We start from the raw sequence: 21106 nt of genomic DNA on the forward strand, positions 1-21106 counted from the left end.
CAATGGATCAGAATGTAGGCTGGGTGCTGAGAGGAAGGTATATAAGGCTCTCCCCACTGCTGAATAAAGGAGTCTGCTGTTTGCCTTTTACCTGACTCCCAGTGTCTGTGTTTTTGACACATGTCTTCTCACCCTCTCCCCAAGTGAGCCTTTAGGACTCAGCAACAAACAACAACAACAACAAAAGGAACATGATGCCCACATTCCCAAGACTTGGGGAGGATGGCTTTTGGTCATTCAGTGGGTTATGGATGTTTGTCATCATTTAGGGGGGTTGGTTGCAAGTTGTTACTGGTCACATTCATGGAAAAAACTAAGGAGAGGAGGTTAGATTCAGGGATCTCTTTTCAAAAAGAAAATAGGGGGATGTGGGAATAACAGAATAAAAGGGTAGATTATTGAATCTACTTTTAAACTAAAAAACAACTATTAATCTCAAATATTTTACATTGGTATGGATTTTCCTATATTGATACAAATTTAAGGTTGTTTTTGTTATAACATACTATAAAATATTGTGAACCTATGTGGTTCATTTAAAATTGTAATGTAAAGTTCTAGTCTTTGAAAGCTATTACTATAAACTGTTTAGAATAATTAATAATTACAGGTTAGTAGTTACTAACCATACTTGTAGTCATGTTAGGTATGTTTTCAAGGTCAAATAGAGATATATTTTGGATACAAAGGCAGTCTTCAAACACTTCAGAGACCTACTGAACAAGGCATTTAAGATGCTTTAATAGCATAAGGCTTTTTATGACAGTGAGGTAAGTCTGCTCCTGGCAGCACCAATCTACTTTAGAGAAGATGATGGGCATCAAAGAACCTCCATATAGAGTTTGCTTTGTATGTGGCAAAGCCAGCCATTGGGGAACTGTCCTTGCTTCCCTTGACTGCTGACAATATGCTCTCCAAATTGGACAAGCAGGACACAAAAGACCAAATTTTGCCAAGACAAGATAGGACAGTTCTTCAAAATTCCTGATTCACACAAAGTCTGTCAGATATTCTAGGCCTGTAAGTCAAAGATGGATGTCCCAGTGTTGCAGAAGAACCTTGGGTGACGATCCAGATAGCCAGTTTCCCTGTCATTTCTATAGTTTTGGAAGTTGTTTGCTCTGCATTTCCTGTTTGTTCAGGTAATATTTTATCCTTCTCAGGTCTCTGATGTAATCAAAGACTAGACAGTTATACTTTTTTTTGTTACCAAATTCAGAAAAGAAACTTACAAAAAAGGTGTAAAGTATATAAGCTGCGAGACATAATAGATTAAGCTGTTTATCTAAGAAAATGTTTTAAGATCTAAAACGAAATCCCAGCACTTGGGAGGCAGAGGCAGGCGGATCTCTGTGAGTTCGAGACCAGCCTGGTCTACAAGAGCTAGTTCCAGGATAGGCTCCAAAACCACAGAGAAACCCTGTCTCAAAAAACCAAAAAAAAAAAAAAAGATCTAAAACGATTTTATTTTTTAGGTTGGTAATACAAGTTATGATAGAAAGTGGTTTAGGTATAAAACTTTGATAGGATAGACAATAGTTTCTTCAAATTTGCCAAATACAAATGGACTGGACATTGTGAATGTAATTCTTACCCGATAACTGTTCTACTGTATATAGCTTTACTGCATTAGGGTTAATACCTTTCCTTCTTACTTAGACAAAATAAGGGAAATGTTGTGAGATAATCTTTTTGTACACAATGAAGGCAAGGCACCTTCTGATTGGTTTAATAAAAGAGTCGTATGGCCAATAGCCAGGCAGGAGAGAACAGGCAGGATTGTTGGGTAGAGAAAAGAACTCAGGATTGGAATCTAGGTGCACAAGAGATGTCAACAAGACACGGAGGGAGTTGGACATACAGAATTGAGGAGAGACAGAACTTACATTAATAGAAAACAGAAATTATAAGAGCTAATTGGGAACAAGTCTAAGCTAAAGGCCAAGTTTTCATAATAAGTCTCCATGTCATTATTTAGGGGCTGGCAATCCAAAGAAATTCAACGAGAAAGTCCAATTACACATGCAATCTTAACAACCTGAGTTTAATCACTGGAACCCATGTAAAAAGCCAATGCAGTGCTATACATCTGCAATCCCAGCACTCCCATAGAGAGATAAGAGGCAGAGACGGAAGAATCACCTGGAAATTCTTAGTGCAATTCTTTTGTTATATTGACTATTTTCTCTTTATAATCTTGGCCTCCTCCCAGTAGAGTCCTCTGTATGCTGTGCTGGGTTGTACCCAGGACTTTACATACTAGACAAATGTTCTACTAACTGAGCTCTAGCCCTAGCTCCTCAGACATTTCTTTGAGGATTGTTTTTCTTGAGTTTGTGTTTTTGTCATTTGTATATGCATATGTGTATGTGTGTGAATGCACATGTGCCATGGAATACATGTGAAGGTTAGAATACAACTTTGGGGATATGGAAGGCATGGCCCTAGCCTAAAATACTTAGAATTTTGGCAGGAAGAGAGGACATACAAACCAAGCTCATATACATAGAAAATATCAAAGGTATTTATCAAATACAGAGGACATAGTAGCGCACACACACCCATAAATAATCTTTTTAAAAAGTATTAACAAGCCAGTGGGGTAGTGTACATCTTTGATTCTAGTATTTAGGAGGTAAAGGTAGGAGAAGCAAAAGCTCAAGGTTATTCTCAGTTACACATCAAGTTCAAGGTCTGATGGGGAAACTATCAACTAACAGTTTCAAGCAAACACATCGAGTTAGGGTGTGGCTACCTAGAGCCCAGGTAGAAAAACCTGGGGATGCAGGTGTGCGCTCTCTCTACCGGATTTCCAAACTCCCATTCTTATAGTGTAAGTTTCCCTTCTTTAACCATTAAAGTATTCCTGTTACTCTTGAGCTAGCCTGATTACTTATCATACTGACCTAATTCGCGACACTTGGTACCCACCTGTCTCAAAAAACAAACTGAAAACAAAAAATAAAATAGGTAGGTAGTTGATATGGCAGGTTTTGCTTTTGTTTGTTTGCTTGTTTGAAGACAGGGTCTTAATTTATAACCCAGGTGATGGAGGAAGGTCATTGGTTAATTAATAAAGAAACTGCTTGGCCCTTATAGGTTAGAACATAGGTGGGTGGAGTAAACAGAACAGAACGCTGGGAGGAAGAGGAAGTGAGCTCAGATGCAGGGCAGCTCCTCTCAGAGCAGCCAGCCGCCAGATCAGACATGCTGAATCTTTCCCGGTAAGACTAGTACTACACAGATTATTAGAGATGGGTTGATCGGGATATGAGAATTAGCCAGTAAGGGCTAGAGCTAATGAGCCAAGCAGTGTTTGAAAGAATGCAGTTTGTGTGTTGTTATTTCGGGGCATAAGCTAGCCAGGCGACCGGGAGCTAGGTGGCAGAAATGCAGCCTACAGCTCCCCTCTACACCCAGGATGACCTCAAATTCACAATACAGCCCAGGATAGCCTCGAACTTGCTGTGGCCCCCCTTCCCTTGGTCTCCCAGAGTGCTGAGGTTACAGTTGTGCACCAGCACACCTACCTAGCAGCTGAATGAGCACTTGCTGTATATTAAACTGCACTGAAGCCTTTATAGGGATTATCTACTTGATTACTTAGAAGTCACTAGAAGAAGGTGCTCATACATTCCTATTACAAAAAACAAACAGATTTGGAAAAGCTAATTATCTTGTCCAGTTTGGAAAATAATCAGTAAAAGTGAAACTCATGCAGGCCCACCTGACTCCAGAATAACAATTTTAAGGTCACCCCTATCCTGAGAGCATCAGCATCATCTGCTAAGTATACTTATAAGCAAGTGAAGAACAAAGTACTTCTCCTTTCAGCTTATTCTATTCTTGACCACCCATGTCCTGAACTGGGAAAGCTAATGAGATTCTTTTTTTTTTTTTTTTTTTTTTTGGTTTTTCGAGACAGGGTTTCTCTGTGGTTTTGGAGCCTGTCCTGGAACTAGCTCTGTAGACCAGGCTGGTCTCGAACTCACAGAGATCCGCCTGCCTCTGCCTCCCGAGTGCTGGGATTAAAGGCGTGCGCCACCACCGCCCGGCCTAATGAGATTCTTTTTCAGTCACTGCCTTTTAACTTACCCACTCACAGTCGATTCCAAGTACTGGAAAATCTGCCAACTCTCTTCGAATGAAGGGCTGGATTTGATTCCACTCTGCCTCCTGAGATACTGTCACCACCTCTGCCTGGAGTATCCTCTCTTCCCATGAGGTTCTGGGCATTCTCAGGCCACCAAAGGGTAGCTGGGCAGCTTCTGGAGGGGGCCACTCCCTCCTACCAAGCGCTTGCTGTTGCTGCTGCTGTTGTTGCTGTGGTTGCTGCTGCTGCTGCTGCTGTGCCACTCTGCTTGTCTTTCTCCATCTGCGCTGGATGCCTTTCCACAGTACAAATCCCCCCATGGCCACACCCAGAAGGGTGGTCACTGTCAAAGCTAAATTCTGTCTAGACATCTTCAACCTTTCACTAATCCCACAACCTGCAAAACAAATGTCAAAAATATGCTTACATATAAAATACAAACTTAAGTACAAACAAGTTTCCCCCTAAAGTTTAAATCTCTGTACCCACAAACTGAAAAACTGATACAAATTTTGATACAGAACAGTTAGTATTGTGATTTTTCCATTTTTATACTTTTATTTTTTGAGATAGGGTCTCATGTAGCCCAGACTTACTTAAACTTATATAACTAGGGATGACCTTGAAAGCGCTGAAATTATGAGTGTGTACCACCAGAGCTGGCTCATCTTTATACTTGTTTATCCCATTTCTATTTCCACCCTTGCTTCCACAAATTCACCTGCGCTCTGCCAATTGCTTAAGACTCTCTTGTTTTTGTTTTTCGAGACAGGGTTTCTCTGTGGCTTTGGAGCCTGTCCTGGAACTAGCTCTTGTAGACCAGGCTGGTCTCGAACTCACAGAGATCCACCTGCCTCTGCCTCCTGAGTGCTGGGATTAAAGGCGTGCGCCACCATCTCCCGGCTTGCTTAAGACTCTCTTAATGATACAAAATGGAATCAAGAGTAAAGGCTGGCAAGACTGCTCATTGGGTAAAGGCACTTGTTGGCAAGACTGATGACCTAAGTTCAGTTCCTCAGACCTACATAGTGAAAGGGGAACTGACTTCCAAAAGTCTTCCCTCTCTCTGTCTCTGACACACACACACACACACACACATTGAATGAACTTAATTTAAAAAACTTATGGACTGGGTTATAGCTCAGAGGTAGATGGTTTGCCCAACATATTCAAAATCCTAGGTTTAGGGCTGGAGAGATGGCTCAGTGGTTAAGAGCACTGCCTGCTCTTCCAAAGGTCCTGAATTCAATTCCCAGCAACCACATGGTGGCTCACAACCATCTGTAGTAAGTGCCCCCTTCTGGCCTGAAGAACAATGTATATCTAATGAATAAATAAATCTTAAAAAAAAAAAATCCTAGGTTTAGTCTCCAGTACTGAAGAAGGAAAAAAGCCTATGGTGGCATACACCTATAATCCAAGCATTTGGGAGGCAGAGCAAAGAGGATTAGGCATTTTCTAAAAATTGGGAGGGTATAACGCTGGAGTGATAGCTCAGTGCATAAGAGTGTTACTCTAGTAGGAGACCAGAGTTTAATTCCCAGCACCCATACTGGTGACTCATAACCACCTGTAATAGCTCTCAGGAATCTGACACCTTCTTCTGGTCTTCATAGGCACTCACAGACACGAGCATAAAAACTGAAATTAGATCATTTTAAAAATGGTAGAACAAAAGCTAGGCAGTGGCAGAGCACACCTTTAATCCCAGCATTTGGGAGGCAGAGGCAGGCAGATCTCTGAGTTCAAAGTCTACAAAGTGAGTTCCAGAACAACCAAGGCTACTCAGAGAAACAGTGTCTCAAAAACCAAACAAACAAAAGGTAAAATACTTGCTCTAAGAATGAAGTATCATCATATAGAAAAAAATGAGGCTGGAGAAATGGCTCAATGGTTAAGAGTGCTTACTGCTCTTGCAGAAGACTTGAGTTCAGTTCCCAGTACCCATGTTAAGAGGTTCTCAGATTCCTGTAACTCCATCTCTAGAGGTATCTGACTCTAGGTACCTGCTCCTGCATACATGTGTACATACCCACATGCATATACACAAATAAGTTTTATATAATTTTTAAAGGCTCAATCTAAGTTGGTTGGCAGGAAAACTGTTTTACCCTTTGAGAAGTGTGGGTAGCGGATGGAGTGGAGAAGCCAGGGCTCAAGTAAGCCCATTTCTGTTTGCTCCAGAAGCCTCAGTAGTTCTCCATAAGGAACTGATTTAGTTACTAGGGGGTAAAGTATAAAAGAAAAGGGGATTATAAAAGAAAAAGAATTAGATGGCCCTTAGATACTCAAGATGTCCATAAAGAGGGCTGGAGAGAGGGCTCAGAGGTTAATAGCACTGACTGCTCTTCCGGAGGTCCTGAGTTCAATTCCCAGCAACCACATGGTGGCTCACAACCATCTGTAATGAGATCTGGTGCCCTCTTCTGGCCTGCAGGCATGGAGGCTGAACACTGTGTACATAATAAATAAATAAATCTTAAAAAAAAAAAAAAAAGAGGTTTCAAACTGACTTGTCCACACAGCAGGAAACTTAAGACAAACAAACAAGACACAAAACAGTCCTCTCTGCCGCTCTATCACAAGCTTTCACCAGTCACGCCTGTGAGATGTCAGAGGAGCAGCAGGAGGCAAGCGACTTCAGGAGATCTGTCCACCGGAATGCAAAGGACTGACGGGTGAATCTCAGATAGACAAGGCCCCAAGGGTTTCAGCTCCAGAAGGTCTCTTGCTACTGCTGTGCCTTTACATGTTTGCTGTTTGTCATCTCTCTCTGGTATCTGGCATGGTGTGCATGGGTGTGGGGAGGTCCCCAATGCCTGTAATGTAGTGCGATTATTTCATGGAAATACTCAATCTAGTGTGATGTGGGATAATTGTCTGTATTCTGTCAATCATGTTTTAAATAAACCCCGATTGACCAGGCAGGAAGTATAGGTGGGACAACCAGACAGGAAGTAAAGGTGGGGCAATGAGAACAGGAGAATGCTGGGAAGGAGGAAGCCCATTCCTCCCCAGTCCTGCCCAGACCACAAAAGAAGCAAGATGTGACTTGCCCAGCTGAAAAAGGTACTGAGCCATGTGGCTAACATAGATAAGAATGGGTTAATATAAGCTACAAGAGCTAATAAGCCTGAGCTAATGGGCCAATCAGTTTATAATCTTATGGAGATCTCTGTGTGATTTTCTTTGGGGGCTTACCAGCTGTGGGAACTGGGCAGGACAGAAACCTCGACAAGCAGGACCTCTTGTTACACTAGTGGGCAATTTTACCTGTAGACTATTATGAAAATGATTACCTCTTAAGCTGTACTGTTAAAGTGTTGCCCCATCCCTGATAAAGCAAGGGCTACAGGAGATAGAAAATAAGAACAAGGAAGTGTCACACAGCTCAAATTTATACAAATAAATCTAAAAAGTATTTGATTAAAAAAGTAAGTAAGCAAACAAACATTTAAAATACAAAAGAACTGAGCTATAGATCAGTAGTATAACACTTGCCTCAAATCTGCAAGGTCCTAGGTTCAATCCCCACTACTAGCAGGAAAAAGTAATAATAATAATAAAAAAACAAACCAAAAACTTTAAAGATGGGTACTCAGTAGGTGGTTGCCCAGTGTTTAACTGTAAACATTTAAGAAAATTTAATTCGGGGCTGGAGAGATGGCTCAGTGGTTAAGAGCATTGCCTGCTCTTCCAAAGGTCCTGGAGTTCAATTCCCAGCAACCACATGGTGGCTCCCAACCATCTGTAAAGAGGTCTGGCGCCCTCTTCTGGCCATCAGGCATACACACAGATAGAATATTGTATACATAATAAATAAATAAATATATATAAAAAAAAGAAAATTTAATTCACTGTTAGACAGCAAGAAGGGATGGATCATAGGTATTAGAAACACACAAAACCCATCACCAGGTATCAGAAACACACAAAACTCACTAGAAAGAGAGTAAAATTCAGTCAGTGACCAGAAGTCATACCAGGCCCAGAACCAGGCTGCCTCACATACCCGGGAAGGATAGTCTAAGTCATCAGCCATGGACACAATGGGACACGAGGTGGGGTGCCCTGACTATGAAGAGACCTAAAAGTGTTCACACTCTAGCCCATGCCAGGCTGAGGTTATTAAAAAAGCAGGTAGTGGTGCCACACGCCTTTAATCCTAGCACTTGTGAGGCAGAGGCAGGTGGATCTCTGTGAGTTCGAGATCAGCCTGGTCTACAAAAGCTAGTTCCAGGACAGGCTCCAAAGCTACAGTGAAACCCTGTCTTGAAAAACAAACAAAAGAAAAAAGAAAAAGAAAAAAGAAAGAAAGAAAGATCCCTAAGGAGAGGACAGATACTCCTTAAGTTTGTAATTATGACAGATGCAGGGCCCAAGTTCATAACATTCTCATTAAAAAGAAAATCCAGAGCCAAGGACCTAAATTAAGACTGGTTCAGAATTGGGGAACTCTCTTAAAGTAGCATCACCATGGAAGCGATATACAGAATCCATGTGCTTCTAACACAGAAAACATGTAGAGCTTCTGGGAGACCAGTGGCTGGAATCAAAACAAAACTCTAACGAAGGATAGTAAAAATAGAAGCTAGGCATGACAGCACACACCTGTTATCCCAGAAATATTAAGACTGAGACGGAACAGCAAGTTTGAAGCTAGCCTGAGTTACCTACCAAATTCCAGACTAACTTGATTTATAGAGAGAGATTCTGTCTCAATACATACATACATACACACATACATACATAGTTGCTAAGGGTGTTGTGAAATATTATTTTAAGATGTGTTATATTTGTTTATGTTGTGAAACATTTGTTTAATGATGCAAAGGTGGGTTGCCTTCTTTTATGTTGCATTTGTTTAACTCTATGAAGCTGTGTTACTTAGCCTGCCTAAAATACCTGATTGGTCTAATAAAGAGCTGATCAATAGCTAGGCACGAGAAAGGATACGCAGGGCTGGCAGGCAGAGAGAATAAGAGGAGAAATCTAGAAAGAGAGGATCGGTGAGGAGTGAGAAAAAGGAGAGGAAGACATCAGGGGCCAGCCACCCAGCTACACAGCAATCTACACAGTAAGAAGTTAAGAAAGGTATATAGAATAGAGAAAGATAAAAGCCCAGAGGCAAAAGATAGATGGGATAATTTTGTTTTGTTTTGTTTTGTTTGGTTTGGCTGGTTGGTTGGTTGATTGGTTTTTATTTTGAGACAGGGTTTCTCTGTGTAACAGTCCTAGCTGTCCTGGAACTAGCTCTTGTAAAACCAGGCTGGCCTTCAATTCACAGAGATCCGCCTAAGAGATCCACCTACCTCTGCCTCCTGAGTGCTGAAATTAAAGGCATGCACCACCAACGCCCAGCTAGATGGGATAATTTAAGAAAATCTGACTAGAAATAAACCAAGCTAAGGCTGGGCATTCATAAGAAAGAATAAGCCTCTGTGTATTTATTTGGGATCTGGGTGGTGGTCTCCCCAAAAATATTAAGAGCAAAAAGGAAAAATACCAATTACATAAAGGAGCTGGGATCCCCCAGATTACCTTTCCAAATCCCAAATGACCTAAGGACTCCTGTAAGACCCCATCTTCCACAGGGCACACCATCTCCCAATAGTGCTTACACTGGGGTTTACTCCTTCACCACGTGACACTTTGGGAGAGGCCACATCCAAACTACAGTAGCTGTTTTCTAAAAACATGAATTCAATGTAAACCAAACTTTTTAAAACCTTTTTTGATGGGCTGGAGAGATGGTTCAGAGGGTAAGAGCACTGGCTGCTCTTCCACAGGTCCTGAGTTCAATTCCCAGCAATTTGTAATGAGACCTGGTGCCTTCCTTGCCAGAAGTACATTATATGCTTAATAAAAAAATCTTTAATATATATATAAAATCTTTTTTGAAAATAAATTGGCTACCAAGATATCCCCAAAAGACCCTGAAGAACTGGAGAAAATATATGCAAGCCACATATCTGCTAAAGGCATGCATTTAGAATATAAACTCTTACAACTCAATAATAAAAAGACAAATTAATTAAAAACATGATTAAGACTATGAATAGAGATATGAAAGACATTTGAGCAATGGTCAAATAGCACATGAAAAGCTCCCCAATATCATTAGCCATCAGGAAAAATGCAAATCAAAACCACAATGACTAATGGATCTCAAAAAGGCAGATAATAAGAACTGGCAATATTGTGGAGAAATGAGAAACTCTCACACTGTCAGTGGGAATGCCAAATGGCACGGCTGCTTTGGAAAACAGCCTGGCGGGTCCTTGACAGTTAAGCATAAAGACACCACAGGCCTCACATTTCCACTACAACCACACAGATGGGAAATGAACACAGGCACAGAAAGTGCAGAGCAGCACTGTCTGTAACGAGCCCAAAGTGGAAATAAGTCAAAAGCTTCTTAACTGACAGACACATAAAACAGCTTACTATAGGTTGAGTTGAGCTATTCTACCAAAAGGGTAGTTGCAGTTCTACCCTCAGAACCTACGCCTGTGCCCTTGTTAGGAAATAAGGCCTTCCAACATTATCAAGATGAAGTCACAGCAGGTGTCGTGCATGCCTTTAACCCCAGCACCCAGGGAGGCAAAAGCAGGTAGATTTCTGTGAGTTCCAGGACAGCCAAAGCTAGAGAAACCTTGTCTCAAAAAGATAAAATGAGGTTATACTGGTGTACAGTGGGACTTAATCCAGTGTGACTGGTATCCTACAGGAAAAAGAAAAAATAAAGACAGAGGGAGACCCAAATGTGAGAGACACATGGGAAAGAAGCCAGAAGATAGAGGTGGACACTAAAGTCATGCAAATCAAAGAAAGTCAAGGATCTTTATCACTAGTAGCTAAAAAGCAAGGAAGGATTCTCATCCTCAGCTCCCCACCAAGGAGACAGTAAAATCCTCCTTAATCCTTAATTATGGACCTCTCTTCTCCTGAACTGTAGAACTAATTTCCATTATTTTAAGCCATCCAGTTTGTGTGCTCTGTTACTGCAGTCTTAAGGTCAGAGAGATGCTCAGTGGTTAAGTGCCCTTGTTGCTCTTTCAGATGATCTGAGTTTGACTTCCAGCATCCATATCAGGTAGTTTACCCCCATAAATCCAACTCCAGGGGATCCAATACCCTCTTCTGGTTTTGCAGGCATGTGCATACAATACATACATACACACACACACACACACACACACACACACACACACACACACACACATACGCACAGTGTTTTTATGGGATTCCTGAGTATTCAAACAAGTAGGTCGCTGACTCTTGTGTCTTCTCTTGGTCTTTTTCTTCTGTTTGTTTTGTCCAACTTCGTTTTGATGGTTTCGTTTTATCTTATCTTGTTATATTTTATTATTATCCCTTAGAAGCCTGTTTGTTTTTCAATGAATGACAGCAAGGGAGTGGATCAGGATGGGAATGGAGGTGGGGAGAAATCGGGAGGGACAGCGGGAGTTGAAACCATAATCAGGATATATTATGTGAGGAAAAGAAAATCTATTTTCAATTAAATAAGTAAATGGCACTAGCTGCTTCTCCGGAGAACCTAAATTTGGCTCCTAGCACTCCCATCAGGCAGCTCAAACCGTCTGAAACTTTAGCTCCAGAAGATCAACGCTTAAGGCAGAATGCACTCACACAGATACAAACACACAAACAAAAATAAATCTTGACAGGTGTGGTAGAACAAGCTTTTAATCCTAGCACATGGAAGGCAGAGGCCAACAGATATGAGTTCCAGGCTAGTCAGGGCTACACAGCGAAACCCTGTCACCACCACCCACCACCCACTCCAAAAAGTTAATAAAAACAAGAACAGTTTTTGTGTTTCCAAGGAGGAGCTATATAAGGGAATTTGCGTCCAATCATATATCAAAAGCTTATAAAAGCTTGGGCTGTCTGAATTTTAATGAACAGATGTCAATTTTGAATAAATAAGGCTTAAAGTTCTAGTTTGATCTATCCCGCGGAATGCCGGCAAACGGCTCGGCAGCGGTGTGCGCCGGTAGGTACTACCCGGGTGGGGCACGTCTCGAACGCCGGGAGGAACGGCGGTGGGGGCTGCTTTTTAACTGACTGGGTCAGGAAGCCTCGAAGGGTGGGTGGAGGCTCCTGACGAGAAGCCGGGCGGATGGAAAGGGGCGGCCCGGGAAGGCTTAGGGACCAATGGCGGGGTGAGTCCTCCCCGAACCCGAGGACTCAACCGCCCACACCGAGTGAAGGAGCAGGAGGCCGCGCCTCAGGGCGGGGAGAGGGGCAGGACCAATAACGCCCGGGGACCTCGGAGCCCAACAGTCGCCCACGCGCAAAGTGTTGCCTCCAGCATCACGAGCCTCTCGCGCCACACTGGAAACCCCTCTCCCGGCACACGGTCCCAGAAGAGACTTGGCCAACCCGAGTCTCGCTTACCTGCGGCCTCCAGCCTCGCCCGAACACCTGCGGCACCTCACGCTGACAGCCTGGAACCCCCGAGGCGGCCTGGCCGCACCCACCCGGATGCATAAATGCCGTAGCCACTTCCGGCCGAGTGGCCGGCCAGGAGGATGTAATCCCCCCACCATGGCGTGTGCCTACGGGCCGCGCCATTTTGTACGGAAGCCTGTAAGGCCGCCGTTTCCGCCCCAGGTTCTCTGTTACAGGACGGGTTACAGTTGCAAAGATTTAATTTCTTTAGAAAAGTGGTGCTTTCTGAGATAGCGCTTTTGTCTTTTGGTTTTGGTTTTGAAGGAAGAAGCCTACTGAATTTTCACAAATAAGACGTAATTTTTCTCTTTTACCTTGGGTACTGTTTTTCTACTACATTAATTTTCTTATATACGGGCTGGGAAATAAGAAAGCTGTTTAAAGAATATGCTCTTCATTAAAATTATATATTAGCCTATGGCCATTAATAATTTATACCATTTTTTTTAATGTGGTTTGCCTCCATGCATACCTGTCCACCACCACATGCGTGCCTGAAGAGGCCAGAAGAGGGCGTTGAATCTATCCCCGGCAACTGGAGTTATAGAAGGTTGTGAGCCACTGTGTGGGGGCTGGTAATCGAACCTGGGTCATCTGGAAGAGCAGCCAGTGCTCATAACTGCTAAGCCATCTCTCCTGTCCCTTATATCCTTGTTTAGAACAACCACAATATTGTCTGTATATGAAACCATTCATTTAGGAATGGTGGGTTTTTGCGGGGGGAGGGAGGTCTTGTGTACCATACTCTGGCCTCCAATTCTCAATATATAACCTTGAGTTCTTGATCCTCCAGCTTCCACGTCCCAAGTGCTAGTCCAGGCAGGCATGTGCTACCGCACCCTGTTTATGCAGTGGTGGGGATGAAACCCAGGCTACGGTGGTGAATTTGAGGCCAGCCTGAGTTATAGGAGACCGTATCTCAAGAAGGAGGAAGAATTGCTTCTATAAACTTTAATGTTTTCTGTCCACTAAAGAAGCTGTGGAGCTAATTGGAAACACGCACATGCACACACAAAATGTTAGAAATGAGAAAGAATATCTTCTTTTGAAGATGGGAATTTTGGAAAATGTCTATAATAATCTTAGACTTCACAAAGTTCTTAGACTGGTGGTGATACTCTTACCCACTACACAACGGCACAACTCACTGACCAACCATGGGCTGAATCAGCACTCCTTTTGTTCTTGAGGGAATCACTCAGGGATGGAGCCGAAGATGTGTGAATAAGGAGACAAGAATATCCAAGGCTCTGCATGAGGTGATGTGACACCTGTCTATAATCCCAGCACTTGGGAGGAGTAGGAGTGTAAGCATTGCAGCTCAGATGGAAAGGGATCCTGGCAGTCGGGAGCCAAGGAATACCACAGGTCACAGTAAGTGTAGCAGCTTACAGCCCTGCTCCAGGGAAAGGTTTTCCTAATTTAACAGCTCTTCTCTAGCAGGGGAGGGTTTCCCCAAGGAAGTTCTTCTCGGGTCCTGGAGTGTAACAACTCTGCCAGTGAAATGGTATAGCCCTGCTCTGCTCTGGCAAAAGTTGTTACTTCTCTCCTCCGAAGCTCCTGCTCCATTCCAGGGAAGGAAGGTCTCACCAAACCTCATTCAAGAGTTTTATTGGGAGGAAAGAATCCAGGAAAGTGGCTGCCTCTGCCAGGGTGGAAAAGGCAGCAACAAGGAGCTGGAGAGATTGCTCAGAGGTTAAGAGCACTGACTGTTCTTCCAGAGGTCCTGAGTTCAATTCCCAGCAACCACATGGTGATTTATAACCATCTGTAATGATATCTGGTGCCCTCTTCTTGCCTACAGGTATATATGGAGGCCAAATGTTGTATACATACTAAATAAATCTTTAAAAAGAAAGAAAATAGAAAAGGCAGCAAAAAACTGAACAAGTACAGGGCTTATAGGGCCTCTTAGGGGTGGAGTTTTTCCAGGGAGAAGATTTTTAGGGTGGGAATTGGTCAGTTTTCAGTCCCTTGAGCTCAGATAGGTTAGATCTTGCACTCAGGGATTGGTAGGTTTTCTAAGAACTTCAGGGATTGGTTGGTTTTCTGCTTAGTTGGTCAGGGCAGATTTGACTCTGCTTTCCAGACCAAAGTGTGTTTCTTTCATTGGCCTTTTTTAGCCTTTTGACTTTAATTTCAGGGCCAAGGCATATTTCTTTCACTGGCTTTGATTTTAGGGCCAAAGTGTGTTTCTTTGGCACTGGTTTCAGGGTCAGGGTGTGTTTCTTTCGTTCTGGGTTCAGGGCTAAAGTATTTCTGTCACTGACTTGCGTCTCAGAGCCAGGGTGAATTTATTTCACTGGCTCTGGTTTCAGGGCCGGTGGGGGTGTGATGATGATATGTCTTTGACTGGCCCTTTTACCCTATAAAGAAGACACCTGAAGATCAGCAGTTCAAGGCCATTTGCTGTACTAATAGTGAATTTGAGACCAGTTTGGCCTATTACAGACTTTGTTTTAAAAAGGTAAGTAGTGGGGATAGAAAGGTGGCTCAGCCGTTAAGAGCACTGGCTGTTCTTCCAAAGGACCTGGTTCAATTCCTAGTACCCACATGGCAGCTCACAACTGTCTGTAACTCCAGTTCCAGAGGATCCCATGGCCTTTCTGATCTCCTTGAGCACCAGACATACGTGAGGTTCACAGACATACATGAAGACAAACAACCATATGCATAATGTAATAAATAAAAGAAAAATATTTTTTGAAAAAAGGGAAGGAGGTAGAAAGGGTAAGAAAGGAAGGAAGACAGACTCAGCAAAGAATCAGCAAGTCTAAACTTCTTGGGAGGAGAGTGTATCTATAGAAGAGAGATATTAGGGTAAAGAGAAAAGTTTAAGGTGTTTGGTCTGCCAGAGACAAAGCTCAGTAAAGTCTCAGTCACTCCGTACTGATTTTGTCCCGGTGGAATCTTTGGAGGAGTTTAAACAGATACAGAATTCTGAATCCAGCTTTGCAAGAAAACAACACAAGGCCATTTCTAGATCTGCCGGAGCTAGAGGGTGAAGAGAAGACAGATGACATGTAAGTCACAGAAGAAACACACAGCAAGGGACTCAGCTGAAGGTGCTTTATTGAAGCTGGGTGTCAGGTTACAAGTCAGCTACCTGTAATAAGCAGGAAGACCAGAAGTTCAGCCATCCTCAGGTATATGCAAGAGACTCTGTCTAAAGCGCGCGCGCAAGCGCGCGCACGCACGCGCGCGCACACACACACACACACACAGAGAGGGAGGATAAGGAAGAGGAAGAAGGGAAGGAGGGAGGGACGGAGGGAGGGAGGGAGGCAGGGAGGGAGGGAGGGAGGAATGGAGGAGGAGGGAAAACCACACACAATTCCATTTCTTTCTGAAACAATTGTTAATGCTCCCTAAAGGACAAGCGTGGTACATACTCTTAATCCCAGCCCTGGGGAGGCTGAAGCAGGAGTTTTAAAAAGAGCTACTCTGGTTTCTTTTCTTTCTTTCTTTCTTTTTTTTTTAATATTTTTATTTATTATGTATACAGGGTTCTTCTTGCATGTATCCTGCAGTACAGAAGAGGACACCAGATCTCATCACAGATGGTTGTGAGCCACCATATGGTTGCTGGGAACTGAACTCGGGACCTCTGGAAGAGCAGCCAGTGCTCTTTACCTCTGAGCCATCTCTCCAGCCCGAGCTACTCTGCTTTCTATATCAAGTTCCAGACCAGCCAGTACAACATAAACAAGACCCTATCCCAACCATGCCCCACAAAGTGCATTCAACACATAAAGCTTTAAGGTAGAGGACTGGAGAGATGACTCAGTAGTTAGGAGCATTTGTTACTCCTACAGAGGATCCTGGTTCAATTTTTAGCACCCACATGGGAGTTCATAAACATGAAAACTCTAGTTCCAACAATCTTTTCTGACCAGCAAGCTCCAGCCCGGTGATTTTCTTGTCTCAGCCACCCACAGTGTTGGAGTCACAGGGGAAGCCACACCCAGTGTGGGCCAGTGATGGATATTTGAATTCAAGTCTTCGTGTTTTCAAGTCAAGTACTCTTTACCCCCGAGACACCTCTTCAGCCCAGGGGTCATTGCCAAAAGAGTCCTTAAAAGTAGAAAACTCCGCTTCCCCTCCTCCCATTTATCAGGTTCTATGGGACCTATACTTTTCTTTGTGCTGTTGAAAAGTTCTGAAGCCTTACAGGTTACTGGAAAACTGAGATAAATACAAACAGTTATTTTCAGACAGTCAAATAAGTTCCTTTTGGTGGGTTTCCGATGACGTTTCTTTCCCCACTGTGCAATAGACCAGTTTTGTACCAACAAAGGAAATTGATTTCCTATCTGGGGCTGTAGTGACCCAGTAGAATCCTTGCTTCCCTCAGATGATGCCCTAGCTGCAATCCCCATGGTGCCAAAGGGAAGTGGGGGAGGGATGGAAGAGGGGAAAGGAAATGAAAAGGGAAGACGAGGAAAACTTATTTCAGCGTTGATGAATGGTTTATATATTTGTCTGGCCTATGCATGCTCCTTTGAACGCACTGTAACATTATCTCCGGGTTCTCTCGTTCATTAGTGAGTTAAATAAGAATCGTTGAGCCATATTCATCTCATGTGTGCATGAGAGTCATGATTTTACCCTTTAAAATTTCTTCTCTCTTTAATAGGAACAATTTAAAGATTCACTTTTGGTAGAGTTTATTTATTTTCTATCCACAAGTAGGACTTTTTATTTATCACTCTAAAAATCTGAATTTTAGGGCTGGAGAGATGATTCAGCGGTTGCTCCTCCAGCACCCACACTCATGTGCACATACCCACACACATATATATAAAACTTAAAAATAAATCTTTTAAAAATAATAAATATCAAAATCTGAATTTTAAACAGATTCTTGAACTAGTGTTACAGCTCGTTTAACTTCAGCACCTGGGACTGGAGAGCTAACTCAGTGGTTGAGAGCACTGGCTGTTCTACAGATGGTCCAGATTCACTGTCCAGCACCCACGCTGCCTCTCAGATCTCCTAACTCCAGCTTCTGGGATTCCAATGCCCTCTTCTGCCCCCTGCTGGTACAGAATGCATGCGCATATGTGCTTGCGGACAGAACACTCAAATACATAAGATGAAAATAAATAAACCTTAGAAATACCTGAAGCTCTAGCACCATCCCATCACCAGCAGCTTTTCCGGAACTACCTGGAGTTTTCTCCATTCAAACCTGGGCATCTTTCGCAATTACTTGTCTAATAACAGCAGTGAGGACACATCTGGCAAACCTCTTCTATCTTCCCCAGTGCTGTCCGCAGGCAGTTTATTAGCTACTTCTCTGAAGTCGTTTGCACCCCTGGGATTATGATTTCCATCATCTTCTGGATCTGGCAGATCTGCTGTTGCTGGAGGGGGTCTCAAGTATACGGCGTTGTTTGTTTTTAGTAAAAACCAACACAGAACAGATGAAGTAAAAGAAAACGTCAATTGTCTTGACATCCACAAGAGAGTCAATTATGGGCTGCTAATTTCTCATCATGGAATACATTTTGCCTAGGCAGCACATTTAAGATTCATGCCACGGAAGCCAATCAGATGGTTTGTGTCCTGAACATGCTCGGGAATTAGCTCTAATTTCCTTTTTCTATTTCTAAAAAAGTTTTATTTGGCCAGGCAGTCGTGGCCCACATCTTTAGTCCCAGCATTCATGAGGCAGAGGCAGGCGAATCTCTGAGTTCCAGGCCAGTCTACAAGAGCAAGTTCCAGGATGGCCAGGGTTACACAGAGAAACCTTGTCTTGAGAAAAACAAACAAAAAAGAGTTGTTTTTGTATATGGGTGTTTTTTTCTGCATTTATATCTGCACACCAAAAGAGGGCATCCAACAGTTGTGAGCCACTATGTGGGTGCTGAGAATTGAACTCAGGACTTTGGAAGAGCAGCCAGTGCTCTTAACTGCTGAACCATCTCTCCAGGTCCAGCTTGAATTTTCTAAATGCAGCTTCACTAATCCATACCTCCGGAAGGCTTACCCCAAACATACAATCTCTGAAGCCATCAGATTGAATTTTCGTGATTTTCATCCCTGAGATTGGTGTTTTATTCTTTTTTTCTTCAGTATTTCTAATATCAAACACAGCTGGCACTTTCATAGCACACCAGTCTTTCTGGGGTTGAGGAACCTTACTTAATAGTACACATTCTAAGCCTGTTACTGGCATAAAACAGATAGATCAATGTAAAAGAATAGAGGACTCAGAAAAAAAGTAACAAAGCTTAAACTAAGACACACACACAAACACCCACCCACACATACAAGAGAGCTCACTATCATTTGGGTCAAGAATACCTCCTAAAAGCCCATTTATTGAATGTTTCATCCTCAACCTGGTGCCAAGGTAGAACCTGTAAGAGGTGGGGCCACCCCTCTGAAAAGGATATCGAGAATTCCACCTCTTCCACCCTCCATTCTGAGCTGTAAGACAGACTTATTAGGACATACATTCTCTGTCATGAGCGACCACCTCACAAAGACACAAAGGCAGTGGATATGGTAGCCTGAGATTCTGTTACCATAAATTAAGAGAGACTTTTCTGTTTATTTTAAATATGAAAATCACTTTATTGTAATGAAATCACAAATGTAAATGTCACACAACCAGACAAACATAGCCATTTAAATAAACACTTGCCCTGACCTGAACTCTGTCCATCTCAGTGAATGTCTATAGAGTTCTAAAGGCCGCTCTAAAGCCAAGGAGCTTCGCTTAGGGTTTTACACTTTCCCTGTCAATTACACATCTGTGAACTTATTCAACACATACACACACACACACACAGAGGACAGTTAAAGCTAGAAAAACAATTAGTTTTATATTCTCTTTCACAACTCCCGTCTTTTACCTGCATTGTCCTTCATCACCTAATGGTAGCCCTCCTGACTCTATTCTCCAAATCCTATGTTAGCACGCATTAGTTTACACACACATAATATAATGTTAGTTTACATATATAGGTATACATTATAAGCTAAGATTCACACATGAAAGAGAACATGTGCTTTTTCTCCTTTTGGAGATGAGGGGACCTCACTTTAAAAGTACACATTCTAAGCCTGGTATAGAACAAGTAGATCAATGTAATAGAATTGAGAACTCAGAATTAAACTGACAAAGCTCCAATGACCTAGTTTTTAACAAAGGAGGCAAAAACATACAATTGGAAAAGGATAGCCCTATTCAACAAACAATACTGGGGAAACTGGATCTCCACCTGAAAAATAACGAAATTAAATTAATATCTCTTACCTTGTATAAAAGTCAACTTGAAATGAATCAAAAACCTTAATTAAAAACCTAAAATGTTATGGGAAGGTGGTGGCACACACCTTTAAACCCAGCACTCAGGAGGCAGAGGCAGGCAGATTTCGGTAATTTCAAGGCCAGCCTGGTCTACGGAGTGAGTTCCAGGGCAGCCAGGACTGTTAACACAGAGAAACCCTGTCTCAAAAAAACAAAACAAAACAAAACAAAAAGCAAACTAAAACAAAACCCAAAAACCCTGAAATGTTGAAGGTACTAAATGAAAGTGGGAACACACTTCAAGACATGGGGGCAGGCAAGAACTTTCTGAACAGAACTCCAACAGCAGAGGAACTAGCCCCAAGTATCAACAGGGGGACTATCTGAATATAAAGTCTCTTCACAGCAAAGGAAACAGCCCACAGGATGGGAGGACATCTTTACCAGCTAGACCACAGATGAGAGGCTACTACCAAGAATTTATAAAGAACTGTAGAAATTAAATACCAATAAAATAAAACTGCTAAATAACAAATGTGTTAATAAATTAAATAGGTTAAAAAAACTCACTACCAGGCAGTGGTGGTACATGTAATGGATGAATTAAAATGCTGCAGGATCTCCAGTGGCTGCAGCGGCAGAAACGCTGCAGGTCTCCAAGCAGTGGCAGTGGGCAGCGGGTTCTGAGAGCAGCCAGTCCCGGGCAGGGACAGTGTAGTTTCCTGAGTGGCTGCAGCAGGCCATAAGGAGAGATAGGCAGATGGGCACACCATGAGACCACGCCACAGGTCTCCCAAGGCAGCTGGTCCTGGGCAGGGAACCATGTGGTGGGCGGGAAATAGACAGATAGGCACGCCATGCAGAGTCAGGTTGGATATTTATTCACTGGGTTATGGAGGGGAAAAGAAGAAGGGGAGAAGAGGAGAGGAGTGGAGAGAGAGAGAGAGAGAAGGAGAGCTGCCTCTTCGAGGTGGAGACAGAAAAGGAAGAGTCAGGTTGAAAGCAGGAAAGAAGATCTGCCTACCTCAATGGATAGGGGAGGGAGTGGGCGGTGTCTTGCCTCTTAAAGAGACAAGACAGACCATTACATTCGCATCTCTTTTTTATAATAAAAAGGTGGGAGGTTAGGCACTACAGGTTAAAGGAATTGGGGCAGCAGATTCTCAAAACTTCTTCCTGCTTATCTGTGGGCATCGTCTTTGGGGGGGAACCTGAAAAGGCTGGGTGCTGGTAACATCCTGGTGTAGCTGGTCTGTTTGTTCCTGTCCGGCATT

General features: G+C 42.9%; 1 protein-coding gene across 1 annotated transcript in view; it reads right to left on the reverse strand.

Annotated features, from left to right (window-relative positions):
- Exd2 (exonuclease 3'-5' domain containing 2) overlaps positions 1-12643 on the reverse strand; it is a 38359-nt gene extending 25716 nt beyond the window's left edge. The window contains exons 1-2 of the mRNA XM_057783433.1: positions 12518-12643; positions 4096-4490 (exon numbers count right to left, since the gene is read on the reverse strand). Of these exons, the coding sequence (XP_057639416.1) occupies positions 4096-4464 (369 nt within the window). The 5' untranslated portion in view covers positions 4465-4490; positions 12518-12643. The remainder of the gene's footprint in view (positions 1-4095; positions 4491-12517) is intronic.
- Between the last annotated feature and the right edge of the window lie 8463 nt (positions 12644-21106).

The sequence above is a fragment of the Chionomys nivalis genome, chromosome 10 (genome assembly GCF_950005125.1).
Source record: "Chionomys nivalis chromosome 10, mChiNiv1.1, whole genome shotgun sequence".
NCBI lineage: Eukaryota > Metazoa > Chordata > Mammalia > Rodentia > Cricetidae > Chionomys > Chionomys nivalis.